This window comes from Penicillium alfredii, assembly GCF_028826965.1.
Source record: "Penicillium alfredii strain IBT 34128 chromosome Unknown utg000009l_segment0_segment0, whole genome shotgun sequence".
In the NCBI taxonomy this organism is placed as follows: domain Eukaryota; kingdom Fungi; phylum Ascomycota; class Eurotiomycetes; order Eurotiales; family Aspergillaceae; genus Penicillium; species Penicillium alfredii.
Genome location: NW_026622706.1, coordinates 186,081 through 212,411, shown reverse-complemented (window position 1 = coordinate 212,411; position 26,331 = coordinate 186,081). Strand labels below are relative to the sequence as shown.

General features: G+C 53.8%; 10 protein-coding genes across 10 annotated transcripts; 3 read left to right on the top strand and 7 right to left on the bottom strand.

Moving 5' to 3' along the window:
* Nucleotides 1–284: 284 nt before the first annotated feature.
* On the top strand, nucleotides 285–2,770 carry NUU61_005989 (Zn(II)2Cys6 transcription factor; the record flags this gene model as incomplete). The annotated part of the gene is made up of 8 exons (XM_056656517.1): nucleotides 285–329; nucleotides 379–393; nucleotides 451–465; nucleotides 518–609; nucleotides 659–951; nucleotides 1,002–1,435; nucleotides 1,499–1,759; nucleotides 1,817–2,770. The coding sequence occupies 8 exons, from the start codon at nucleotides 285–287 to the stop codon at nucleotides 2,768–2,770; spliced, it is 2,109 nt and encodes a 702-aa protein (XP_056509317.1).
* Nucleotides 2,771–3,254: 484 nt separating this feature from the next.
* Nucleotides 3,255–5,456, bottom strand: NUU61_005988 (RNA exonuclease; the record flags this gene model as incomplete). The annotated part of the gene is made up of 1 exon (XM_056656516.1): nucleotides 3,255–5,456. One exon carries the CDS (start codon nucleotides 5,454–5,456, stop codon nucleotides 3,255–3,257), a length of 2,202 nt encoding a protein of 733 aa, XP_056509316.1.
* Nucleotides 5,457–5,789: 333 nt separating this feature from the next.
* NUU61_005987 (PICOT family protein) lies at nucleotides 5,790–6,721 on the top strand (the record flags this gene model as incomplete). Its single annotated transcript, XM_056656515.1, has 2 exons — nucleotides 5,790–6,590; nucleotides 6,647–6,721. The coding sequence occupies 2 exons, from the start codon at nucleotides 5,790–5,792 to the stop codon at nucleotides 6,719–6,721; spliced, it is 876 nt and encodes a 291-aa protein (XP_056509315.1).
* Nucleotides 6,722–7,056: 335 nt separating this feature from the next.
* On the bottom strand, nucleotides 7,057–8,568 carry NUU61_005986 (putative Gamma-butyrobetaine hydroxylase subfamily; the record flags this gene model as incomplete). Its single annotated transcript, XM_056656514.1, has 1 exon — nucleotides 7,057–8,568. The coding sequence occupies one exon, from the start codon at nucleotides 8,566–8,568 to the stop codon at nucleotides 7,057–7,059; it is 1,512 nt and encodes a 503-aa protein (XP_056509314.1).
* A 204-nt stretch (nucleotides 8,569–8,772) lies between these two features.
* On the top strand, nucleotides 8,773–9,812 carry NUU61_005985 (thiamine transporter TPC1; the record flags this gene model as incomplete). The annotated part of the gene is made up of 2 exons (XM_056656513.1): nucleotides 8,773–9,009; nucleotides 9,093–9,812. The coding sequence occupies 2 exons, from the start codon at nucleotides 8,773–8,775 to the stop codon at nucleotides 9,810–9,812; spliced, it is 957 nt and encodes a 318-aa protein (XP_056509313.1).
* Nucleotides 9,813–10,151: 339 nt separating this feature from the next.
* Nucleotides 10,152–11,999, bottom strand: NUU61_005984 (tubulin alpha chain; the record flags this gene model as incomplete). The annotated part of the gene is made up of 7 exons (XM_056656512.1): nucleotides 10,152–10,621; nucleotides 10,677–11,180; nucleotides 11,240–11,311; nucleotides 11,369–11,456; nucleotides 11,531–11,684; nucleotides 11,742–11,800; nucleotides 11,988–11,999. 7 exons carry the CDS (start codon nucleotides 11,997–11,999, stop codon nucleotides 10,152–10,154), a joined length of 1,359 nt encoding a protein of 452 aa, XP_056509312.1.
* Nucleotides 12,000–12,787: 788 nt separating this feature from the next.
* On the bottom strand, nucleotides 12,788–13,171 carry NUU61_005983 (uncharacterized protein; the record flags this gene model as incomplete). The annotated part of the gene is made up of 1 exon (XM_056656511.1): nucleotides 12,788–13,171. The coding sequence occupies one exon, from the start codon at nucleotides 13,169–13,171 to the stop codon at nucleotides 12,788–12,790; it is 384 nt and encodes a 127-aa protein (XP_056509311.1).
* Nucleotides 13,172–13,197: 26 nt separating this feature from the next.
* On the bottom strand, nucleotides 13,198–13,845 carry NUU61_005982 (uncharacterized protein; the record flags this gene model as incomplete). The annotated part of the gene is made up of 1 exon (XM_056656510.1): nucleotides 13,198–13,845. The coding sequence occupies one exon, from the start codon at nucleotides 13,843–13,845 to the stop codon at nucleotides 13,198–13,200; it is 648 nt and encodes a 215-aa protein (XP_056509310.1).
* A 752-nt stretch (nucleotides 13,846–14,597) lies between these two features.
* Nucleotides 14,598–17,396, bottom strand: NUU61_005981 (Mechanosensitive ion channel family; the record flags this gene model as incomplete). Its single annotated transcript, XM_056656509.1, has 1 exon — nucleotides 14,598–17,396. One exon carries the CDS (start codon nucleotides 17,394–17,396, stop codon nucleotides 14,598–14,600), a length of 2,799 nt encoding a protein of 932 aa, XP_056509309.1.
* A 1,920-nt stretch (nucleotides 17,397–19,316) lies between these two features.
* Nucleotides 19,317–25,556, bottom strand: NUU61_005980 (protein kinase RIM15; the record flags this gene model as incomplete). The annotated part of the gene is made up of 3 exons (XM_056656508.1): nucleotides 19,317–23,001; nucleotides 23,054–24,930; nucleotides 24,999–25,556. The coding sequence occupies 3 exons, from the start codon at nucleotides 25,554–25,556 to the stop codon at nucleotides 19,317–19,319; spliced, it is 6,120 nt and encodes a 2,039-aa protein (XP_056509308.1).
* Nucleotides 25,557–26,331: the final 775 nt, after the last annotated feature.

Genomic DNA, 26,331 nt, shown 5'->3' with positions numbered 1-26,331 from the left:
TAGATGATCACTGTAAATTTGGATATACTGGCGGAATTGGCCCCTTGAACCAATTTTGATTTATGTGAACTAATCAGTCGTGCATGTGTTCTCTCCTAGAAAGTAGATCTGCTAATATAATTGACGATATATTGGAAATCTGAGAAACAGCAGAAGATGGCGGTACCGAGATCCAACGGTGGCGAAGCGGGGACTTCGGATCGTCAACGTCTCGGGGGATCTCTTCGACTCTGAACCCCCCCCCCAAGCAGTTTCATACGACAGGAGCGCCTTTAATTTCCAGAATGGCAAAGGCTTCAAGCTCGGCATCGGCACCTGAGTTTCGAGCGGTAGGTGATGTGTGCGCTTGCAACCGTCCAGCTAGCTGACAAGTGACAGTGTGTGGAGTGCCGGGTAAGAAGACAACAGACTCTTGCACAAGCATTAGCTGACGCAATTTCAACAATTTAGAAACGAAAGAGCAAGGTAAGCTATCCAACGCAGGTTTGCTTGTATATTCCATTCTCACACAATCAAGTGCTCTGGGGCCCCGCCATGCTCGTACTGCGCTCGGAATCGAAAGTCCTGTATCTTTGGCCGCGCACCTTCTCGGACACCACTTACGCGAAGGTCAGTCTACTTCTTAGCTCGAGTTCTCGTTTTTAACTTACTCTTCTAGGAACCTCGATGAGGCACAACGCCGCTGCGTAGGTTTGATTTCGCTGCTCCAAAAGTTGAACCCCGACTTGGACATCGATGAAGCATTGGACACAGTTACAAGAAATCCTGAAATGGTCTCTGGGTATCCACATGCTATGCCTCATGGCGGCGAGTCTGACCAAGAAAGTCACCTTTCATCGGACCGATTTGAGTGGAATGAGGCTTCATTGGCCTCCCCATCGCGGATACCAAAAGAGGCTCCCGATGGAATGGCATCCTTGCCAACAACAAGAACAGAGTCAGGCTATCTTGGTAGGTACTGGCATCCAAGATGGAAAATATGAATCTAACAGAATCTCTAGGAAACAGTTCAGGGTCTAGCATTCTGAGAACTATCTCGGACTTGCTCCAAGACCATTCCAATCTGCAAAGTACTCAGCAGGAACATATCTCTCCTGCAAACGTTAGCCAAACGGGAAGTCCTTCTCTATCAGCCCACCTAGCCAATACTGCCGTCCTGGATCAGCTCGTCGATGCTTACTTTATGTGTTATAACACCTCATTCCCGATTCTGCATGAGAGCACATTTCGAGAAAAGTATCAAAATCGTCAGCAGATTCATACCCGCTCTAGCTGGCATCCAATATTTTATATTGTTTTGGCCATTGGAGACTGGGTGCTTACTGATGGATCAGAGGCTGAGCAATCAAGATACTATACAGCCGCAAGATCACGCATGTCGATGCGCATGCTGGAATCGGGAACCCTTCTCACTGTCCAGGCTTTTCTTCTAATGGTTGGCATAACGCTCTGCAAATTAATTGAGATTGGTTTATCCTCACAGCTAACATGCATATAGGGCAACTACCTCCAGAAGCGAGATCGGCCGAACACGGGTTACAATTTTATTGGAATTGCATACCGCATGGCCCTAGGGCTTGGGCTTCATCGCGAACCAGCATCAGGAACGACAGCAGATACCCTGTTCAATGAACGTCAAAGAGTCGTCTGGTGGATTGTCTATTGCTTCGACAGCGGGTTCAGCTTGACAACCGGCAGACCGATCATGGCATCTGACTCATTCATTGAAACTCGTCTTCCCCGGAATATCGACGACTCGGTACTTTGATAACAACTCCTCTGTTCAGAAATACCAAACTGACTTTCGTGCTCCTAGGCTTGTACAATGGACTCCTTGCTTCCTCCACCGACAGAGCGACCAACCATCTACTCTGCTATAATCGCTCAGGCACGACTGGCATCTATCGGAAACGTAGTCTACAACGGCCTGATTTCCGTTCCCAATAAAAGGACATTTAATCTGAAGACTTCGCGATCGATTGAATACCAGTTCAAGGCTTGGAAGCTATCACTTCCGGCCTATTTCACAGGCCAGGATGTGCCGAAATGGTTCCGGGGTCCCCGTGCAATAGTCGGCTGGAAAGAACAAAACCTGCGCATGATGCTCTGGTGGGCGAGTCAACGCCTCTGCACCTCATCGTCTGATCGCGATGAAGCACAGAACATATGCCATTTTGCTGCAGTGGAGACTATCCAAGACATCACGACTTTCTGTCTAGATTTCCCCGACACACTCCACACAGGTCTCAGTTGGTATGCCACATACTTCTTATTCCAGGCCGCTGTTGTCCTCAATACCCGCCATCTTCGGCCTCTACAGCCAGGGGACACCGGGTTAGCCCCGGTGGATCAGGAGCTATGGATATTTTCAATTTCGAGGGCCCACGACTGCTTGGCCAATCTGGGCCGAACGAACAAGGCTGCAACACGATGTCTAGCAGTGCTGGACAGAATAAAAGACCAATCCCAGCCACCCCAGGCCATTCCATCAAGCCCGGCAACGGGTTCCCCTGCCAATCCTCCAGAGTCCATGCCGCTGGACGCCGTGTCTGAAGAAGCAGATATTCACTCGGCACCATTTGCTGTTGATCCCTCGCTGCAAATCTTCTTTGAAAATACCTCATGGGACAAAGATATTTTTGAGGGCCTCCACGGATTTCCCAGTACAGATGAAGTGGAGTCATTCGACTACGTACCGTCGAATACCGTGGCCGCCAACACCGGCCAGGGATGGCTGATGCCTACGGACCCAAGCTTAGAACCGAGTTGAGACTTTGGTGCTTGGTTTCTGGAGTATTCTGCTATACGTTGAATATATGAGTAGTCCCATTTCAATTAAGCACGGTAGCCAAATTGGTGCAGCTCCCTGTAATGGGAACATCGTCGACCGACACTCTCCAGAGTACATATCGGTTGGCAGCGCTCCGATGGTCCTCTGGCACGTGACTGATTAGCCCCGAGGTTCATCTAAATGTCAAATGCAATCCGAGAAGATGGTATATACCGCGACGCATATCTGTAGTTAAGCGACTATGATCCAGCCGTTAGCGATTGGCGAAGGTGGTTGCAAAAGCTGAACCAGTCGCGCCTTCTCCCATACTTGGATACCACGGATCTCTCCCATAGAAAGCACGAAGATAGCTGTGGCCCCTTCAAATACAAACAGAGATAAATAGCAGATAAATTTATGGATGAATTCAAACCAGGGATGGATGCAATGGAGCATGGATCTAATGTACATCAAAGATGCGGAATTATCTAACACACATGAAACCACAGCCCTCGCGAGCCCGCTCGCAAGCTTTCTTCAAAGCCTGTTCCTCGACATCGGTCCATTTCACACTCAATTCATCCCAGGGCTTGCGAGCATTGAACTCCTCGCGATACTGCCTGTGCATGGCTTGTAAACGGCTCACCTCGCGGGGGTCGCCGGTGCCAGAGTAAACCATGAACAGGGTGCAGGGCGGCAATGATTCATAGACACGAGAGATATTGGCGATGGTCTGAGTGACAGTCTCCCTAAGGGAAGCATCTGTATCCGGTGCCGTGGATTCCCCACTGGCACCGGTGGTCGTCGTGGGAGTGGTTTCTTCTGGAGGCGGGACCAGGGTGGTAGATTGATTGGCATTGTTAGGATCAGGAAGGCGGTTGCACCACCCACGAAGGAGTTCAAGCTCGCGGAAACGAGCCCAGACAAAGTCCACGCCGCCGCCCGGGATAGACGGATTAGATTCATCACCGTTGATGGTGGCAGAGATACCGTCGACCACGGCCCCGTCGTCCTTGCACCCAATCGAGACGGTCGCCTGCGACCCGAATCCGCGTTCGGGGTTGCCCCAGTCAACAACGGCGCCGGTGCGCCCTTCACCAGGAATAGATCCTTTGTTGGACCGGATCGAACGCGATAGTCGGCGGAAAATACTTTCGTTCGAGGCGTCGCTGGTGCCCCAATTCTCGCCTTTCTCGCATTTTTGCTTCACAAGTTCAAGCACGGCACGCGAATCTTCGATCGAGTCGTGACCAGTCATGCCTTTTTGAATCTCCTTGCCTATGTATTTTTGCGTAAGCCATTTCAGGCTGCATTTGAGCGGTGGACCGCGGGGATGCGGGTAGATGATGGCTGTATCGACAATGAACGGATGAGTGATCTTGAGTGCAGTGAGATCGGAGTTGAGGGAGTGTCCGACCAGAATGGCCCGTGGTGTTAGGATAGACAGTAGGCGTTTCTGGATGTCCGCAAGTGTGGTCGTTACTGGATCCAGCATCTCCTTCGTGATGCCCGAGAAGCGAGTAAGGTAGTCGATCACATGTCGTGGCGGTTTGACCAGTTCGTCCAGAACCACTTCGCCATCCCAGCGAATCATGCTAACGCGAGTGAGCTCTGACTGGCCACCTTCCGTGATGCACATCTCACAATCAACAGCCAGCACATCACGCCCAGCTGTCATGCTACCCTTTTCAATTTCAGCATCGGGTACATCTCCAGCCTCCAGGCTGGGAACGTGCGTATCGACCCAACCGTCATCTGAAGAGGTCCCAGTACGTCGACGGATGTCAAGCTCGGCGGCCTTCTGGGATTCCGATGTGAAAAAAGCAGGGTGCATGGTATATTCGTTTTCGCGGAGTTCCTCTAGCGAACCAACAAAAGTTGTAATAGGAGTCCGCTTAAAGACAAGACTCTTGTCGACCCGCGGAGGCCGAGCGCCCTTGCGCCGACTTTCCCCATTGGACTTTGGCAATGACGAAAGCAGGATCGCCTGCAGTGGCGAATGAACCTTGTTATATTTGGAATCGCCCGGGGCCCTCACTGGCCATATATGAGGGAACATATCGGCCAGTCGCTGCAGGGGCCCGGGTAGTGTATCGCGCACTAGAGGCTGCGGATTGAAACGGTGCGAACGGTCTTCAAGGGGCAAGCCCTGTTTCCATCGCTGAAAATCGGCGGCCCTGCTATCTTCCTGCGAGGCGCTTGGGTCTTCTGGCTTGTCGGTACCGGCCGCAAGCGCGGTGTTTTCCTTCTCGCCCGTCGCATGCGGTTCAAGGGGGATAGTCCCATCGAACATACCCATCTCGAGTCCAGGCACCATGAGGACAGCGACCTTGCGTACATGACCAGAGTGCTTGACCGAGATCCACTGGGGCGCAATCCCATCGGCAAAGCAATACAGCAGCAGACCTTGCAGGTCGGCAATGCGGATTGACGATTGCATCTTGCCATGGACGTAGTTCAAAACGGGGTATTTGGTCTTCTCGCCGTCGACCCTCTTCTTCTTCTTCGGCTGAGTTTCCTTCGTCATAGAGCTCTGCGCGGTATCGGGAATTGTCGTAGAATCGTCGGTGGAAGCATCGGCACCCTGGAGCCGTGACAAGGTCTCGGCCACCCCAAACCCAGAGGTAGCCGAATCTTCGGCTACCGGATCGTCGTCGGTATGCTTTCTCTTCTTACTCCAGGTCATGCTTGGTGAACAACGGAAGAAAAGACAAGAGGCAAGACGCGGTCGAAAATCTTCGATATGGTCACGTGGCGATAGCGTAAGTTACTGTTACGGTCGCGTATCGATACGATCTGATAATGGCAGCTGCGATCGTCGTTGCATCGCACCTGCCGATTCGGAAAATTCGCCTTCGTCACGCCATTCTCCCTCGCCCTGTTGGTGCTCGCCATCTCGTCGGCTCTGAAGACTTTTTGTTGTGTGAGACTCAAGGTCATCGGTGTTACAGTGCTGGTTACCTCGTTAGCTCGCTTTTAAGAGCCATCCCATCCCCCTCACAACTCGACATCCCCCACCATGTCGGCCCTCACCGAGATCACCACCGAGGCCGACTTTTCGTCGCACCTCTCGTCACTGGCACCGTCGGCGCTAGTAATCCTATACTTTCACACGCCCTGGGCTGCTCCATGCACGCAAATGCGCGCTGTTCTTTCCGCCCTGGCTTCGCAGTACCCCGCCGCCTCCCCGCCGACCATCTCGTTTCTCAGCATCAACGCCGAGGAGCTGCCCGACATCTCGGAGGAATATGACGTCTCGGCCGTGCCCTTCGTTATCTGTCTGCGCAGTGGCCAGATCCTTGAGTCCATCAGCGGCAGCGACGCCATCAAAGTGCGTGACGCCGTCGAGCGCCACGCCGGCCGCGGCAATGTCGCCGGCGCTACTGCCCCCGTCGATGGTGTGAGCAGGGCCAACATCCCCCCGCCACTCTCTGCTGTGCCTCGCGAGGACGGCCCGACTACGGCTACTCAGGCACCGGTTTCCGGCCAGGACGCCTCGGCCGGCCCAGCTGCGAATGCTACAGCTGTTGCGCCCGCCCCAACTCTGAACCCGGAGCAGTCCAAGGAGGCACTTTTTGCTCGTCTGGCGGAACTTGTTAAGGCTGCTCCGGTCATGCTGTTCATGAAGGGAACCCCCAGCGGCCCGCAGTGCGGTTTCAGTCGGCAGTTGGTCGGTATTCTGCGTGAGCGCAGTGTCAAGTATGGGTTCTTCAACATCCTAGCCGACGAGGACGTGCGGCAGGGTCTGAAAGAGTTCGCCGACTGGCCGACTTTCCCACAGCTGTGGGTGAACGGGGAGCTGGTTGGTGGATTGGATATTGTATGCCCACCTGCTTCTTACCCTCCTTTAGATCTGGTGCTAATTCTATTGGACAGGTCCGTGAGGAAATCAATGCTGACCCCAACTTCTTGGGCGATTTCTCTGTCAACAAGCCGGCGGCGGCTGCGTAGGTGGTCGCGCACGATACCCATGGCACCCTCCCCGGGGTTAGATGTTCCAAAAGTGCAGCATAATGATAAACGTTTCTCCTTTACATATCGAGACTTTGTGAAAGTTCACAATGAATTACACACTACTTCTAGAACCTAAATTTTCAAAACCAAAATGCCATGTTGATGTAGCCAATAGTGGATATCGAAGTCTACCACTGTTCTAGTATCAACAGGTTTATCACTAGTCATGCGAATCATCTCACTAAATATATGGGCCTAGAAATCACATCCATGGATATATACAGAAATGGATGACATGTGAACACTTCACCAGGGGTGAATCAACGCACAATTCATAGTGGCTGGGCGTCAACAGACTCCACCTCGACGGTCTTCTCGGCTTGCGCCGCGTTAGCCTTTTGAGAGCGGTGTGAATGTATATCAGCCATGGGATCGGCCGCGCGCCAGGTGATCGGGTGCTTTTTCTGACAAACAGCGAAGCGCGACAATAGGGCGTCTTCATCGACATACGCGCCGGCCAGCCATCGAGATCCGCCAGTCATGTTGAACTGGCGACGGGCATGCACGACGCGACGGTTCGCGAAGATGGCGCACTCACCCGGGTTGAGTTTCAGCTCAAAGACCGATAGGTCAGACTCTAGCAGACGAGTGAAGTTGGTGAGCGCGCGCTTGAGAGCGACAAAGCCCGAGTGGGTGTGTTCGCCGTTGCTATAGGGCGGGAGCGGGGACTGGAAAGGCGGCGAGTAGTTGACGCGGCGCATACTGTTGATTTTGCGGTCGTAGTCAAACACGGGCCAGTGGTTGTAGTATATCTGATCGTCGTGGATATACTCGTAACCCAGTTGGTGCCGGGTTAGGGTCTGGAAGTCCCGGGGATGTTCATAAGACATAATATCGGCGGCCCGGAAAGCATCAGCGAACAGCGACTCCCCGCCCTCGCATGAGTTCTCCAGACAATGCAGCAATTGGTATCCCGGTGGCTCGTTCATGTACATCAGGTCCATGTGGAATCCAAGGAATTGATTGGTGTATGCGACGTTTTTGGCCTCCGGCACCGTACGGACATCCCACGTTGGCCCGTAGAATGAGTTCCGCAACGGGCCCATTCGCGTGGCCAGTTTCTCAACCATCTCCCGGGACTCCGGAATATTCTTGACAAAGATCAACCCCATACGTGACAGATTCCGCATGGCTGCCGCGAATTTGACATCGTTCTCCATGTAATCTTGATATGAGATCCAATGTTGGCGTCGTTGCATCCAAACAGAACCCCACCTCAATGGGTATGTGCTTTTAGTTTTGATGGCATGTGTATTGATGAATGGTCTTTTCAAATATTGATAGTCCCAGGACGATGTGTGCGAGTCGGGGTATTCGGGGATATCCTGGGACCATTGCACCTCTAGCCGCTCCCCATCCCATTTCACATGGCGCGGGGCGATATCTTTGGGGATATCGCTCGTGCGGAATGAGCGCTGCTTCGAATGCGGATCCACACACTTAGGACATCGGCACAGATCGCGCAGATAGTGGTATGGAAAAGACCTGCGGCCTGTGGTCTCGGATGAAAGGGTCATTGCATCCCGGTATAGCTCCACGCCTGCTTCTCCCTGGACGTCCAGAGTGCACTCCGCACCATTATCTGAGGAATTCGTGAAAGACACCTTTTGCGGAAGCTCAGGATTGATCGACAATTCGGGTTTGCTGGCTATGTCAGCTGCCTTGGCCGCATCCACCAGGTTAGCCATTGCGTTCCCGACATGCCGAGTGGCGACGAAGCTGCGAGAGGGGGCTGAAAAGCCCCGCGCCAGCCGAAAGAAATATGAGGGGCGTGGACGATGCATGGCTGGAGACAGAGAGGGAGGTGGAATGTAGAAAACGTGCGGAGCGCAGCAGAGCAGAGCTTCCCCCCCCCGGGGGACTGCAGAAACCTCGGCTATAACCGCCTTACGTAAAAGGAAGATTTTCCGGATTCTTTTCATTCCATTCCAACCTCAACAACGTCAACAATGGGGCTCACTACTATTTCCTAAACCTCAGCTCCAGTCATGGCCGGGGGTGAGCATCTCAAAGATGAAGGAACCAGGCGACAGGTCGTGCTGGCAGGCGGGACAGCCGGGCTGATCTCGCGGTTCTGCATTGCGCCGCTAGACGTCGTCAAGATCCGCCTGCAGCTGCAGATCCACTCGCTATCGGACCCGGACTCGCATCGCTCGGTCAGGGGACCTATCTACAAGGGGACGCTGTCGACGATGCGGGCGATCGTGCGGCAGGAGGGCATCACGGTACGTCCACAACCGCAACCACCCAAGCAATAACTGCCACGGGATGTACAGGCGCTGACCCTGTCTTCTTGATCTCGGTGCAGGGCCTCTGGAAAGGCAATATTCCCGCTGAAATGATGTATGTGTGCTACGGCGCCGTTCAATTCACTGCCTACCGCTCCACCACCCAAGCCCTCGCCCTCCTCCATCCCTACCGTCTTCCTCCATCCGCCGAGTCGTTCGTGTCCGGTGCCGTGGCCGGTGGCCTTGCCACAGCTGCAACGTACCCACTGGACTTGTTACGTACGCGCTTCGCCGCCCAGGGCCCGGACCGCATCTACCACTCGCTGCGAGCGTCGGTGGCGGATATTGCGCGCTACGAAGGCATGCCGGGGTTCTTCCGGGGCTGCTCAGCGGCCGTCGCACAGATCGTGCCGTACATGGGGCTCTTCTTCACAACCTACGAAGCACTCCGGCCAGCAATGGCATCTTGGGACTCGCTGCCATTCGGCACAGGCGATGCCGCGGCCGGCGTTGTCGCTAGTGTGCTGGCTAAGACCGGGGTGTTCCCGCTTGATCTCGTGCGCAAGCGCTTGCAGGTGCAGGGTCCCACTCGCACCCGTTATGTGCATCGCAACATCCCCGAGTATCACGGTGTTGTACGCTCGATAACCATGATCCTGCGAACACATGGTGTGCGCGGACTGTACCGCGGGTTGACGGTCAGCTTGCTCAAGGCGGCGCCGGCGAGCGCAGTGACCATGTGGACGTACGAGCGGGCCCTGAAGATCATTCAAGACTGGGAGGTGGCTGGCCCAGATTAAACCAGAAACCCCCCTTGTCCCCCTTGCGCGGGACCTGCATTATCGGAAGTAATAGACTTGCATGGGCATCGGATGGCGTTATCGGACAGGGTTACGGGGTTTAGCTAGAGTTAGTTACTTGGGAAAGAGAAAATGCTCGATAGAAATGATCATTGGTTTTGAATATCACATCAAACCAGTGCCGACTATTCATCAGACACCCAGGGGTAAAAAGGAACGCTGGGAGAGCACGAACGGAAAGGGGGGGGGGGGGGGGGGGGGGGGGGTTATCGCAAAAGGCTGAAGGGGCATATATTCAAGACAGAACGAAGAATCATGTTCGGGAGGCAGACAGGGCAATCAGTACTCGAGTTCGCCCTCATCTTCCTCCTCGACGCTGTCGCCAGCGACCTCCTCGTAGTCCTTCTCCAGGGCAGCAAGGTCCTCACGGGCCTCGGAGAACTCACCCTCCTCCATACCCTCACCCACGTACCAGTGGACGAAGGCGCGCTTGGAGTACATGAGGTCGAACTTGTGGTCGAGGCGGTTCCAGGCGTCAGCAATAGCGGTGGTGTTGGAGAGCATGCTGACCGAGCGGTCGACGGGGGCGAGCTCGCTGTCGGGCACGCGCATGGGCTTCTGGTAGTTGATGCCCAACTTGAATCCAGTCGGGCACCACTCGACCAGGTTGAAGGACGCCTTGGCCTTGACCGAGGCCACGGCCTGGTTGCATTCGCGGGGCACAACGTCACCGCGGTACAGCAGGGCCACGGCCATGTACTTGCCATTGCGGGGGTCGCAAACGACCATCTGGTTGTTGGGCTCGAAGCCTAGAAAAGTGTCAGTTTAAGCAAAAGTCGAAGCACTGGGGCCAACATCACGTACACTGGAAGGTGAGATCCTGCACCTTGAAGCTCTCGTGAGAGCTACGGTTGGCCGAGACCACAGGGGCATACGAGATCAGAGGGTAGTGGATACGCGGGTACGGCACCAGGTTAGTCTGGAACTCGTTCAGGTCGACATTGAGAGCACCGTCGAAGCGCAGACTGGAGGTGATAGAGCTGACCACCTGGGCAATAAGGCGGTTGAGGTGGTCATAGCCAGGACGGGGGATGTCCAGGTTGCGGCGGCAGATGTCGTAAACGGCCTCGTTGTCAACCAGGAAAGTGCAGTCGGAGTTCTCAATGGTGCTGTGGGTGGACAGGACGGCGTTGTACGGCTCCACCACGGCAGTCGACACGCGGGGCGACGGGTAGACCGAAAACTCGAGCTTGCACTTCTTGCCATACTCGGCAGAAAGACGCTCCAGCAGAAGAGCACCGAAACCAGAGCCAGTACCACCGCCGAAAGAGTGGAAAATCAGGAAGCCCTGCAGTGAAGTGCAGTTGTCTATCCAGAAAATTAGCATGCAAGCACAAGATCGAGGCGCAATATAGCTCTCTCCATACCGGCAACACGGCGAATACGGTCAATGACCTCGTCAACAAGCTCCTTGCCGATGGTGTAGTGGCCACGAGCATCTGGGACATATTAGTTAATTTCCCCGACAATCCAATGGAATTTCAACGAGGCCATACAGTTGTTAGCGGCATCCTCCTTGCCACTGATCAACTGCTCAGGGTGGAACAGCTGGCGGTAGTTACCAGTGCGGATCTCGTCAATGGGCTAACATCGGAGTGTTAGCCAACTAGTTCAACAGCAAGCTCCTCGTAGATATTCGGTTCGGGTGGGCCACGTACCGAGGGGTCGAGATCAACGAAGATGGAGCGGGGAACGTATTTGCCAGAGCTGGTCTCCGTAAAGAAGGTGTCGTACGAGCCACCCTGGCTGGTCTCGTCGGTGCTCTCGGGGTCAAAGCGACCATCGGGCTTCAGCCCGTGCTCGAGCAAGTACCTGTCACGCAGTTTAGTTAGACCATGTGGGACGCATCAAGAAGCGGTGAGGACGTACAGCTCCCACGCAGCGTTACCCAGCTGGGTACCGGCCTGGCCGATGTGAAGATGGCAGATCTGGAGAATTGGTGCATCAGCATCCTGTATCCCGTGTCCTGTGTCTCTGTATCCCATGTCCCAAGGGCTAGCTTCTGGGGGTGCAATTGAGTTGAGCGGCAGAACCGGAGACTTGCGCCCGCTGGTTCAGGGGAGAGGAACGGGTAGAGGGGGCAAAGTAAACATTGAGCAACAATAGCAGACATACCTCGCCGCGCATGTTGGAATAGGTGTGGAATCAGGAAAATATGGAGAGAAAAGTAGGAGGAATTCGGGGGAGAGAAAGAGGCAAGTTTATGTTGAGAAACCCACAACGAAGAAACTGTGGGGCTCATCACCGCCAGCTGCCCCTGACTCTGGAGGTACCGGGTACCTGGGCAGACCGCTACATGAGGTGCTTGTCAAGGTACTGCTACTTGGCAAACCTAGCACGTTTTTGAGACAATCGAATGGCATCACATTCCGTGGAATGCGGGGCAGATCATTCTCGTTTTTTTTTTTTTTTTTTTTTCCTTGGTAATTGAGGTTTCTCTATAGTTGAGATGTTTTTTCTACACAATCCTCTTAGCTCTACCATGCCTACGTGTAAGTAACGACACTTATAAATACCACAATGTACCTATGGATTGATTGTGACCGCTTGATTGCATGAATGTGTCAGACAGCAGAATCCAGGGCAGAAGTACAAACACAATTTGACTCTATGAGTGATAGCATCTGCTTACCTTGAATGAAATGCCTTGACAATAGAAGCTTAGGGTCGATGCAGCTTTCCACTATCTAGCCTTTCTCGTAGAGAAAATGTTTCCTCTTTGGTAGCTATCATATAGTACCGAAAAACAGCTAATGCCACTCTATGAGCCCAAAATATAGAACAGAACCCAAGTTACTATCTACTACCACAAGATGTAGGGCCATGCAAAAACACACCAAGCTTTGCTTTTTGATCCAATGCAGGAAGTTAAAAAAAAAAAAAAAAAAGATATGAATGTAAGAACATATAAGATCTCACTCCATCTGCTGCATCTGGTAAAACAACCCAAACTCCGACTGTCTCGCCAGCAGATCTTTCGGGCAGCCATATTCAACAAGACGGCTAGTCTTCAAAAGAGCCCCCCGGTCATACCGCTCAATAAAGCGCAACCGATGCACAACAGATATAACAGTCTGGGAGGCAAACTCTTGCTCAGTGACAGCCTGCATGGTGGCTTCAGTTTCCCAGTCGACACTAAGACACAGGACACGGCAGTGAGCATCCATACGAGCCAACGCAAGCAGTTGGTGCTCGCCCACCGGCCAATCTGCGACAGATAGCTCGGTATCGAGCCTGTCAGAGCCGTCGCTGGTGACTTTCTTCCACAGCCCGACTGTCTCAAGAGTGGTAGCACCCATATAAAGAAGCTCTTCGCACCCAGAAACTAGATGTGATCTCTTTGCTGGATTGCCGAAATCCAAGGCGCAGGAGCTGTGTCTTGTGAATTGACCTCCAAGCACAGCACGACGACGGTCCCCACAGTAACCAGACTCCAAAGTACCACCTGGATGAGAAAAGAGGACAGAAGCCACAGAGACCGTAGCCGGGGGAGAGCTAGGATGCTCGACAGAGAAAAGTAAATGATCAGAAAATCCGATGGCCGGATAAACCGCTGGTCCTCAAGCCATGAGAGTAAGACGGATGCCGCAGCAACAACCAGATGCAATATACCAGCTGCCAGAGAAGACTGGGTTCGTAGAGAGCTGACTTGAATGTGGATTGTGAGGTGCAGGATATGAAGTACGAGCAGCATTCCAAGAGAAATCTGGGCCCAGATTGTCAGACATACCAATACACTATGTATGGCCTGATGGAAGAAACTCACCAGCTTCCATGCCGCCAATTTATGCGAAGTTACTTTGACCGGAGATCGAACGAGAACCGGGATACGAGCAGAGATTGCCAACAAAAACACCGCAGCAGGCACCACAGCGAAGACGACATTCTCAAAGAGCAGGGTAAAGTCGAATGGACGACACTGGACGAGGACCTGTGGTCCAAAGCGATTATCGCTACTTGATGGGCAGACCATACTGAGCCTGACGAGGGCAGACGAATGATGGAATGAAGATGTTCACAAAAAGCATTTTGTGAAGACTGCCAGTTTTGACGGAGTCCATTGAGCGAAGCTAACAACGCCACGGCTGAAGTGCTGACGAGACCCCTCAGAGCGTTCGACTCCGAACACCGAAAGGTCCCACCCGTGGACGTCTTATCGGGCGATGACAATGCGACCTTGGTATCAGCGAGTGTTCGTGAGTGCTCTGCCTCGTTGTTCTTGGTGCGTCATGCGAAAGGCGTAAGAGCTCTACACATCTGTGGAGGGATCGAATGCATCTATCAAGACTTCACGTCTAATACCACAGCGAAGACCAGAAACAAGATATATAGTGCAAAGCCTATTTTGTTGGCTGGTTATAAGATGTCAACGAAATTTATTGAATGCATGGACACATGAATGCGAAAATATCACACGAGAAAAGAGACAGGACACAAGATATACATCCAAATCACAGCAGATCTCGCTCAAGTCGAATCGAACGCTTCGTGCGACCAAGCAGTTTTCGGACAAGAAATGAAACAAAAAAGGAAAGTCGATATGGGGATATATGTATGGTAGAAGAGACAGATTACAAGAGGCTCAACATAAACCCAGAGTCAGGCATGTTGCAAATGCGAGTCAACGTATGTAGGAAAAAAGAGATCAGACAGGAACCACCCAGATTATAAGTCGTGGAGATGCAGTGATCAGATGTCGGCGTTGAAACCTCATTGCGGCACTCATTATGCGCGCGCATTAGGATCCAGGTTGGCAGCCGGAGGAGGCGGGGTGGGCTGGTCGAAACGGCCCTGCTCCATCAAATCGTCACGATCGCCGCTGGGGTTGCTGCGGTGGCGGAAGAAGCGGTTTCGGACAGAAGAGGTGCCGCTGCGAGTGCTGTGGGCATCGGTCGACCGGCGACCGTCATCGTTGTTGGTAGGCACGCTGAGGTTGGAGGGGCGGCGGTGGCGCGAAGACGAGCTACGGCTGCGACGCTCCTCCTCCTCGGCAACCTCCTGCATGCGGCGGTCGGCGGCGTCGCGGTTGGCGGTGCGAACCACATCGTCGATGCGTGTGCCGCGTTCCTCAAAGACATCGCCCATGATGTCGTTGGCAGAGAGATTGGACATGCCCAGAGAGAAGTCGACGTGCTTGCGCTGCGACACAGACTGGCCGCGGGCGCGCGCCGCAGCGGTCTTCATGCCCTTGCGGAGGATCGACGGGTGACGTACAGCGGTGCTAGTGCCAGTGTTTTCGGAGAGAGCACTGGAGTCCTCGATGGGGACTTCCTGAACGTCGGCGTCGTCGCGGTTGCTGGGAGTCGGGGCCGTGATGGGCGCGTTGCCATAGTTGACGTGGAAGGGAATATCCACGTTGGCGCCCTGGAGGTTCATGCGCGGGCCCTCGATGCCAATCTCCTGAAGGGCGATCATGAGCATGCAGATGAACTTGTTGCGGCGCTGCAGACGCAGGCCTTCGTTCTGCCAGTTGGACTTGTAGAAGAAGACGACGTTGAGCGTGAGCGAGAAGTTCTCCGTGACCGCGCGCAGCTCAGTGAGGATGTTGCTCTGGAAATCGCGCTTCTCGCTGCGCACAAACTCCAACAGACGCTGGCGCAGGCCGTCGATCATGTCGATAGTGGTGCCGTATTTGATGATGATCGGAATAGCCTCGGCGAGAGCACCCGACCGCCGCTGGTTGAGAATGAAGAGTGTGTTGAGGTAGCTGTTGGGAGCCTGCACGACATGACCCTGCATCTTCTTAAACTCGGTGTAGAGAAGGGTAATCTCCTTGACAAAGTAGTCATCACCGAGACCCGCATCGCCCGAGTTACCGTAGATAGTCACGCGGTCACCGACATCGAACGGGTGCTTGACGAACACGAAAATCACAGACTGAAGGAATTCCTGTGCTGTGGCAGAGAACAGCCAAGACAGTGCCAGGATAGTGGATCCCGCAGACGTGAGCACACCGGCAGCCGAGGTCGAAATCAGGGACAAGAAGACTATCAAGACCACGACAAAGACAAAGAACATGAACACATCGTCCAGTTTCGACACGACCGAGTCCAAGTCCTTCAGCGACGCCGTGATTGACTTGCGCTCGCGGCCAATATCCACACAGACGGCCTCGAGCTCGTCCATGGAGATGTCGCCGTTCATGTCGCGGTCAAACATGGTAAACGCAGCCTCGGCTTCGTCGCCATTTTCGAATGCCTCCTTCAGATCACCCGAAAAGACCGTGTCAAAGCCGTCGCGCACGAACGTACGGTAAAGACGACGAGCAAGAACCTGGCATCCCGGGGTGGTCCGCAACAGGGCCAAAGTCACCATGTAGGGGTCGCTGCTCCGGTTGGCCTTGCGGCCAGTGAAGTCCGCGGCCATCGCGCCAGCCACGTCGCCGACCTTGTTCCCAACTTTGCTCAAGGCACCCTTGGCCACGCGCTGGGCCTTGCCGGCATATTGCAGGGGGGTCTTGGTGCCGGCGCTATTCGACTGATCCGGCTTCTTTTCCTCAAATTCCTCATCCTTGTCGCTGATCCGACTGCGGGACACATCATACAGCTTGGTCAAGCTTCCGATCTGGAACTTGTTGATCTCAATGCGATCGGCATAAGTGCGCAGATGGAAGCTGATGGCGATCAGCTGAAGAAGAATCTTCTCGATGAAGTTGAGGATTGTCCAGACAAAGACCACAATGATGATCTTGTTCAGTGTGTTCTCCCAGCTGCGAGTGGTCTTGTCGCCGTCCACATGATGGTTTTTCATGGTAGGCAAAAACGAGATCTCGACACCGAGCCACCAGAAAAAGAGGGCCGCGTGTAGCTCCAGCTGCTTGGCCATATCGCGCCATTTTTTCGCATTGTTGGTGAAGATGCTAGCCATGATCCCAACCGCGGGAGGCAAACACTTGCCGACAATTCGTCCGGCCCACAGGGTCAACCAGACGATTTCCAGCCAGATGGCGAACCACATCAATTTCACCCCACCGACACTAGCCTTGGTGTACTTGAGGGCCCCAACCAGCAACGGAATCAACAGCAGGAGCACCACGGGCAAAATGTAGGTGAGGTAGCGAACGATAAAGCTCGACTCGTGCAGTTTCTTCACGAAGGCGGCGATCTTGGTGTTGGGGGTTTCGGGGGGCTTGTAGACGGCGGCTTTTTCGTGCAGTGGGTTCGTCGCCTCGTCAAACTCGTCAATGGCCTCGGAGCGGCGCGAGCGGACTTTACTGATGGAAGGCCGGTCGGGGTCGTGTTCATCACCCCCTTCATGGGTCGACTGCGAGGCGACGCGTTCGGCCTGCAGGAGCATCAAGTCATCCTCCAGCCGGGTAGCCTCTTCTCGACGCGCAGAGGCCGTGGTAGGGGGCGGGTCATCATCTTCGGGGACGCGAGTCGTGTCGACCGTCAGTCCGCGATCGACATTGTCGTGCACATAGGTGCCATCTTCGGACATGGGCGAGACATCGTCCGAGTCCTTCCTCTTGTCCTTCTTCTCCTGCACGTGGAAGGTTTTGGTTTCGTCGACGGGAGTCGACATATTGGCGCCAGGCCTTGGGGGGAAAGAATGCGGGGAGCTTGACTCAAATCAACCGGACAAGAATGACGCCGATCGGAATGTGTCAATTGAGATATAGCCCCAGGATGAGAGAACGAAAGAAAAAAAAAAAAAAAAAAAGGTAAGAGAATTAAAAGAATGGGATATTCCACACACCCTAGATGAGTACAAGAGGAAAGAGAAAAAACGAGAGACGACAAAGTTAAGCAAAAGAGAAGAGAGAGAAAAAGTGAAGATCGCGAACTGAAACCCGGTGGAGCTGGGTGGGTCGGGGGCAGCAAGTCTAGAGGGCCCATCTGGCTGTGATGATGATTGATTCATTTCTCACGAGATTCTCGATCATTTCGATGTGGATATGCTGCAGGTTAATTAAGGGGGATCATCACTTTTCTTGGATTTCCCTTACTATTTCTAGTGATTGAAGTAATTCTAGTGATACGCTCTAGTATATTGCCGTGATGCTCTCCTAAATGCCGTACCATTCGGTGACAGGCGTCAGCCAGCTCCACCGAGTGGCAATTAAAAAAAAGGGAAAAAAAAAAAAGAGAAAAAAGAAAAGAAAAGAAAAGATCTGAGATCGCCCTGGCTATTTGGCTTGATTATGGTACTTCTGGTAATTCTGTTCATGTTATTTTGGTCCCAAATATAAAATTCTAGAATTTGCCGCCACACGCCTCCGCCACCGGCCCCTGCGTGTTCAGGGACGCGTCTCTCGACCACAATCTCAGTATTACCCTAAATAGTTCTTGTACCACTCTCTGAATATCAATTATGTACTCTTTCATATTTCAACGTGAAAATCAATTAAATGATTTTTTTTTTTTTAAAAAAAAAAGAATTATTCAAGTCGGATATCAGCCGTGTCCAGGAAGTGGTGGGTCTGCCGGGCTAACGGCCAAGCGAGGCCGCTTTCTCCGTGCATTTCCTATCGAGACAGAGACAATATTCCCAATAATCATAATAATTGTTATAATAATAATGACTGACTGTATAATACGTGCAGCAGGTAAGGATTAGAGTCGGACCACTGCAGACACTCTATCCACTACGCATTGCCAACAATAGCCGAAGAGTTCGTGGCACCACAAAGAATGGCCCAGCATACCGAGGTAGAACCGAAGCAACTTAGGTTCCTGATTTGCCGATCTGGTGAGAATCCCGGTCCGTAGCAATCATAGAGCCACCACTCGTGTCCCTTATCGAGCAGACAGGTCTGGGAGCCATTGAGCCAATGCATGCAAGCTGCGACCGAGTGCCACTCGCCAAACCGCAAAGGAGTTGGGATCGGCGGGGGCGTGAGACTCGATCGGCAATGGATGGGCGTCTTTGACAGCGCCAAGAGTGCCCGAAGGTAGTGCGTTTTGTGCTGTTTTTATACTTGGTCAGGGCGTTTCTTCCTCAGAAAAGAGATCTGTTCACTCCAGTAAGACTATGGATATGACGCACTAGTGTATTGGCAAAGAGACAGCAAAAGAAAAAAAAATCAAATCAAAACCGCGTCAAGCTGGCCTGGAATCAAGTCACATAGAATGCAAGATAGTAAAAAAGAAAAAGCAACGGATTTCCACAATGGGCCCCCAAGAAACATAAAAAAATGATAGAAATGATGGCACATCAACCGAAACTCCCGCTCCAAGTAAAACTGCAACACATTCAGAGACATAAGAGACGTGAGAGGGGGGGGGGGGGGGGGAAGCATATGGTGACATGTCCACCGGGGTCCCGGCGAGATTTCCCCGATGGAACAGGAAGTAGACAGGAAGAAAAGACATAAGAAAAGACAAAGAAGTTTACAGGAAGCGAAGTGACGAAGAGGGGGGACCGAAACTATGTGAGAAGAATGGGAAAATAGAATAACAGAATAAGAAGCCAACAGAGGACAATCACACCGGCAGGCCTTGTCTATTGTTGGAACGCCGAGGTCAGATCCGAGCGATGTCGCCCCGGAGCGCGGGGTGTCTGCTCGGGATCCAGGTTGGGAGATGGATGGAGGGGTCGCGGAGTGGCTTCAGAGTCCGGCGTGGGACTGTAGTCTGTGTCGGCCCCAGAACCGGGGTCCAGAGATTGGCTATTTTCGGATATCTTGACTTCGGGGGTGATCGGAGGGGCAGCCAGGTTCGACGGATCAGTCGCAGTCAGCTCCCACGGCGGTGTTGTTTGACCGTGCTTCAGCTCGCCCGGGTCGGATTTTAATGCAGGCGGATCAGATGGCCCAGAGTAGATTGAAGTGTCTTGGTGCGCGAGAGATGGTCGGCCCTGCTGAGAGGATGACATGAACTCCTGGGAAGGGGAGCCCCGTGGACTTTGTGGCTCGTCAATCTCAGACTCCTCGGGGATGCTGAGATCCTCGAAGCGTTCTTCAAGGCTGGTGCTGGCGGGCGACCCCAAAGGTCCCTCGCTGTCGGTATCAACCGACTCGCCGGCTTGACGGAGTGCCTCCCTCTCCTTTTTCAGCACCTCCTCACTCCCGCTAACCACGCTACCTCGACTGTTCGTCCGCATCATCTCAATCCCCAACTTGGAGCCTGGGCGGCGAGACCGAGTCGGGGGGCTGCGACGGGCTTGGGAGTGTCCAAGCTCTTCGTCCTCGTCGTCCCCGGACTCTTCACATTCGTAGCGTTTCTTCTCCAGGGACTCACGTTTGGCGCGGATGGATTCACTGGACCGTTGTTTGCGGGGTGTAAGCGCACCGGTGCCATCCATTGCCGCAGGCGCCGAGACAGCATGGAGAAGTTGTGGAAGAGGCACAGCTTTGGGGTCTGGGCTGCCCGGGGATGCAACCGCATCCTCCGATATCCCCAATCCACCATGGCCTTGTTCCCAGTCATCCGCACTGCGACTGATAATGACTGGAACCTCCTCTGGTTTGATAGACTCCATGTCTCCGAACACGCTGCTGGTCACGGAGTCATCGCGGCTGGACCCTCGGTAAGAACTAGGTGGATTGGGAACAAAGCCAGACGACACCGAGCTAGGGCTATCATCGGCGGGCAGCGGATTATGGCGCGCAGCTGGAATCGGGACAGATAAAGGCTGAGGAGGATTGTAATCCTTGGGAGGCGGCTTCCACATGCACCACTTACATAAAGCTTCCGTGAGCTTGGGCAGTGTCGGGGGCTTCTGAATCAGCGCATCAAAATAATGAGTCTCAGGAAGATCTTTCAGATATCCTGTGACAGCGATGATAGGCGTATGTCTGTTGGCACTGCGGGTCTCCCGGACCATACGAGCAAAGTCGGCCCCATTCACTTGAGGCAGTTTATACTCGGTCATGATGATGTCGAACTGCACTTCGCTCAAAGCATAGCGCACAGCTTCGGCACCATTTGTAACAGTGATGGTCCGGCAACGGAGTTTCTCGAACAGGCGTTCCATCACCAAACGCGAAACCGGATGATCCTCACAAATGAGCACATCCAATGGACGGAAGAACGGCCCGTCCTGGATATTGAACTGCGAAAGGCGTCGAGAGCTTTGTCGCCGGCGTTGGACTTTGAGCAATGCCTTGGTGCGGGGATCCTCGTTGTCGGATGATGAAGGCGAAATATCAAAGAGCTGACTGCGGCGCTTGTGATGAGTCGGCACAAAAGACTCCTTAGCCAAGGAAGATACCTCGCCATCCTGGGAGCCGATCGTCTGGGATCGGGCTCGGCTCGCCGGGGCACTTCCCTGCCGTTGACTGGCAGGGTGCTTGTCAGGAGAATGAGCAGGTATGCGGTTGGCCTTCACTGGAGAAGATGCCACTGAGCCCAACCTAAGGTTGGGCATGCGCGTTGTGTCAATAGGGGAGGGCTGGAAAGTGCCACTTGACTGGTGGGAGGTAGTCGAAGAGGAGCCTGAAGTCTTGCGCCGCTCGTGGTTATTGCCAGTACTGAATTGAACCAGGAGAGGGGAGGAAGGTTGTGATGGACGACTTGGTGACGAGTTTGCCTGGCTCATACTCGACGGAGAGGACGGCCGGTTGTTTCCTTTGTTCTGCGACAGGGTACGCTGAAGTGACATGGGAAGTGGGCTCCCTTCCAAGGAAGGCTGGGATGCGGTCGCTGGCGTCTGAGCAGCTGATGACGATGTAGATTGACGACTCTGCGTCTGCAAAGCTTCTTGGCGCATCTTCTGGATCACATCCTTATTCGCCTTCTCCAGCATTGGAAGATTCTTAAAGTTGAAACTTCCAAAGTCGTCGGCCAGTGATGGCTCGCTCAATCTCCGACTGCGAGAATCGCGGGCATCACGGACATGAGGCGGAATCGAGAGTGGCATGAGTGGCCGCTTCATTGAGTTGGCCTGCGTACGAACCTTGAAAAGTGCATCGTGTGGACGGTCTGGGTAAGACCCGCTCGAAGCTGGCGGCTGGGGAGACTGCTCGTCCTCCAATTCTTCTGCAAAAGCCTGAAGGGTAGCGCCACGAGCATCGAAATACTCCGTATCCTCGGGGTTTTCGATATTGGGGACGAATTGAGCCTTGTCTGCCAGCAGGGTATCCCAGTTGATATCGGCGAGCCATGGGTGGCCGCGAATCTCTGCACCGCCATTTGCAAACTTCTCTTCCACATTGGCTCCAATCCGTTCACGGGGATTGAGAGTCATGAGCTTGTTCATAAGATCCAACGACTCGGGAGATGTGAACTCCTCCGGTTCGTCCGGCCAATTAATCCTGCGGTGGAGGATGTTTTCAAACACCTCATCGGGTGTCGAAGCATTGAACGGTGGGTATCCAAAAATGAACTCAAACATGATACAGCCCAAGGACCACCAATCGCTGATTTCATCTTGCCCAACACCATTAATCGTCTCTGGGGCCAAATAATCGGGGGTACCCACAAATCGACGGTCATGGTCTTCCGGGTCGAAAAGTGCCATCACTGGAGGGAGCATGCTTTGCTGCGGAGGTGTATTGTGCAAAGCAGGGTTGCTGAACGTCGGCTGCAACGGATAGAGATGGGGAGACTCGCCCGGTTCGCTTTGGCCCTCTTCTTCCGCAAGACTAGTCGAGAATATGCTGGGTGAAGGTGCTGGAGGCTCATGTGCGCCATCGTTCAGTGAAAACGTCTTGAACATGCCGTTCAAACTATCACTGCCGGCACTGTCACTCCTATATCCCGACGCCCGGCGAGAACTCTGCCGACTAGGACCACTGTGGTTGAGGTTGAAATAGGACGGTTGGCTAACATGAGTGGCCGTGTCGGGAACGATAACCGGTGTAGAGCCGGGCGATGTACTTGCCTGGAAGTCGAATGAGGCTGACCGAGAAGATGCAATTGAAATTGCTCGAGGAAAAGGCCCCTGCTTGAGCAGATCCGGGGCAGGCTCATTGGGACTCTTGAGCACTCGCTTTTGGCGGCCCACCAGACCCATCCGGGAAAGACCAAAATCGGTCAGTTTCAAATGACCTGTCTGGTCGATCAGGAGATTATCTGGCTTGAGGTCGCGATGAACAATTCCTCTGTTGTGGAGGTGCTCAACACCAAGCACCACCTCGGCAATGTACTTCTTCGCCCAATCCTCGGGAAGCCCGCCGAGGACCTTGACCAGCGAAGCACAGTCACCTCCGTTCAAATACTCCATCACCAAGTAAAGATATTCTTTGCTTGAAAAGGTCCAGTAAAGCTTGGCAACAAAGTCGCTTTCCCCTTTGCCACATCATGATGGCCCGCTCTGCCTTGACGTTCGTGACCTGGTTTTTAGCGACCATGTCGGCTTTCTTCAAGACCTTGATGGCAAAATATTCCCCAGTGGATTTCTTTTTGGACAGATAGACACTGCCAAAGGCGCCTTTGCTGATCGGCTTAATGATCTCGAAGTCTTTGATAGAGGTCGGGGCGGGACGAGGTTGTTGGCTGACCGAAGGTAGACGTGGGGATACTGGAGGCTTCGCAACATCAGAGGATGTCGCCGAAGATTGACGCCGGTGATGACGGCAATGGTGAGCCAACTCTCCAGCGTAGGTCGAGGGGGACACAATGGGAGATGGCAAGCTCTCGGCCCCACTAGAAAGCCGGGGCTTGGGCATGCGCAATGGAGAGTGCGGGCCAGAAACCCGAGCAGGAGAAGGCTGCCGACGAGGCGAGCTGGATAGGCCGGTGAGCACTAAGCTTCTGCGCTTCCGGTCAAAGCTCCGTTCAGAAGAGGGCGAATCCGTACGCACGCCACCAGGAAAAGCAGAGGACGGTATGCTGCTATCGCTACTCTCGCCTGCATCAAGATCCATGAGTGAGAGACCTCTACGGGAAGACTGCGATGTACCCAGCAATCCCACGGCACTCTTGTGCGATCGAGGAGTGGGACATTCCATGGGACTGTTGGAGCCTGTTGAGACAGCCACGGAGGACGGCTTGCCCTCCGACTGTGACGGCGTTGACCGATCTGGGGAGTTGCGCATAGACAGAGTCAGTGCAGATGTCTGCCTCCGCGGAGCAGGTACTGGCTGCTGGGGTGCTGGCGATAACGGTTCTTGGGGGGCAGTCTGCGGCAATGGTTCTTCCTCGGCAGGCTTGCTGTCGATATTTTTATCGCTGAGATCCTCATTGCTGCCAAGACGAGTCTCCTGCTGGGCCTCGTCATCGGACGAACAAGAGGAATCGCTGAGCTGGCCGGCAGCGATCCGCTCTGCTTTACTGAGAGCCGCTGCGATGCACTCTTCAACCAGCACAGTGTATTCGATGCGGATTCGCTCCGCATAGTCCACAATCTTGCGATGACGAACGACCGCATCGACTTTGGCCTTGGAAACCTGCTCCGTATCCCCTGACAAGGCGGCCAGACCCTGTTCTTGTTCCAACGTGTTGGAGCTGGGAGACTGCCACTGAAGCACTTGGGAGATCCGGGACTCGGACTGCGGGGACAAAGTCCGGGGCTCTTCTCCGTTCTCTGGGCGGGACGACTCTTTGATAACTGGCATGCTGATCTCCAACGCAGTGTCGCATAGATCGAGAACCAGCTCGACAATGCGAGCCAGTGGTCGCCGCACTGTGAACGACCGGGGTCGGGTGGCGATGATGCCTGACGCCGAATGGTCGCGCGAGCGAGGCGGGGTGTTGGGGGCAGAGCTGGTGCTCGAGACAGGATCGGAGGATGGGGCAGAGCTAGCCGGGGACGGGCCGATCGGCAACCCTTTGTACTCGGGTTGAGACGATGGCGCTGGATTGCCATCGCTGCCAATCAGAGGTCTTCCTTGTCGGGCCTCCAGCGCATCCAACACTTTCACGATGGCATGACGATGTTCGTTGAGGTTTTCTTGCGCGATCTGGACGTCCATTTCGGCCCGATGTTCCTGGAGACAGAGGTCTGTATGCTTCTCGAACCACCATGGGGTGATCTGGCGCTCGCAAATCCGACATAGCACCGGGGTCGGGGCAGGGTGTTTCGCAGGATCCGGTTCGTTGGCCGCCGCCTCTGCCAGTGTAGTCAAGTAGTTCGCCAGCACCTCTGCTCCGACGCCCAAAGACTCCACCAACAGTGGCGGAAGATCGATAGTCACTTCTTTCGGTTCGGTAAACGGCCGGAGCATCCACATGGTCTGTTTCCCGAGAGTTGTCAGTCATATATAACGGCGGTCGTTATCCAAGTCATCTTTGGGGAACGCACATGTCCAGCCTCATTGTCAGTGCGGTCATACACCATGATTCCTTGCCCCTCCATAGTGAGCACGTCCTCCTTCTGTTTATGCATCTCCTGCGAAGGCTCGGTATTCTCTTCCGATTTCTCCTCGGTCGCCTCAGCTGTCGTATCCACAGGGCGCGGCTCTGGGGAGTACTTCAGGACCGAGTCCGGGCCCATCTGCACCGCGAAGCGGATGAAACGACTGCGCGAATCATCCTGCTTCATCGATTCGATTGCATCGTGAAACACGTCCTTATTCCCAAGCAGAATGTCGGAGATCATACGACCCTCCACCGAATCGGGGGACGACCCCACGACCTGCTTCCACGATGGGCTGACCCATTTGATGCGACCCTCTAAATCCAGATCCACGATTATGTTCAACGTCTGCTCGGCTGCCTCCTTCAAATCAGCCCTTTCCTCCCGCATATCGTCACTCATCGTCCTAGTCATCTTCGGATTGATGTTCCGGGCCTCCTGCCTCAAGGCCGTCACTGCTGGAGGCGCGAGGAATTGAGGGTTTAGGGAGCCATTGCCTGCCATGCTGACTCACTCGTTCGAACGAATGAATCCCAAGTCTCCGCCACGGGGGAAAAGGTATGGTTTACACTGAGCGATCGAAACAGGAAACCGAATCAACGAGTATCGCAAAGTCACGCAGAGCCGTCTGCAGGGCAGCGCGAGTGCCCTGTTGGTTATGAATTCATCCGTATAATCAATAACCCATGGCGTGACGGTCGGCAAGGAACAAAGAAAATGATCCTATTGCCCAAGGTGAAAAAAAAAGTTACCAATCCGTGATCAGCAAAGAGTGGGCGGACACCACGTTCTGAAACACGAGACGTTTGGCGGAGGATAACAGAAGCCGTCTATGCGGGGGGAACGCGACAGAGTCGAGGATCGACATCCAACCCCAAGAGAGGCCGGGGCAGAAGAATCACAACACGATCAGAGTAGAATTTCTGGGAAGTAACGGGAGAAAAGTGAAGGAGAAAATGTTCAGGGAGAATGGGGGGGGAAGAGGGTGAGGGAGAGAGGGTGAGGGCGGTGATTGGCGAGAACCACCAGATCGCCCAACACCGTGTGTTTCTGCTTCTGCACCGATCAGACCAGAAAAAAAGAAAACCGAATGATCATTATAAGAATTGATTAGAGAAACCTGTCAATCTTGAGGTGTGGCATTCTGGTGGAAATAGCAGCCTGTGTCCATCCCAGGCATCCGGTCATGACGTGGAGTGAGCATCTATATGGGTGGTACTCTGTACCTGCCCCTACCCCCCTAGTTAGGGATGTACTATTCAATCTACAAGACATGTCA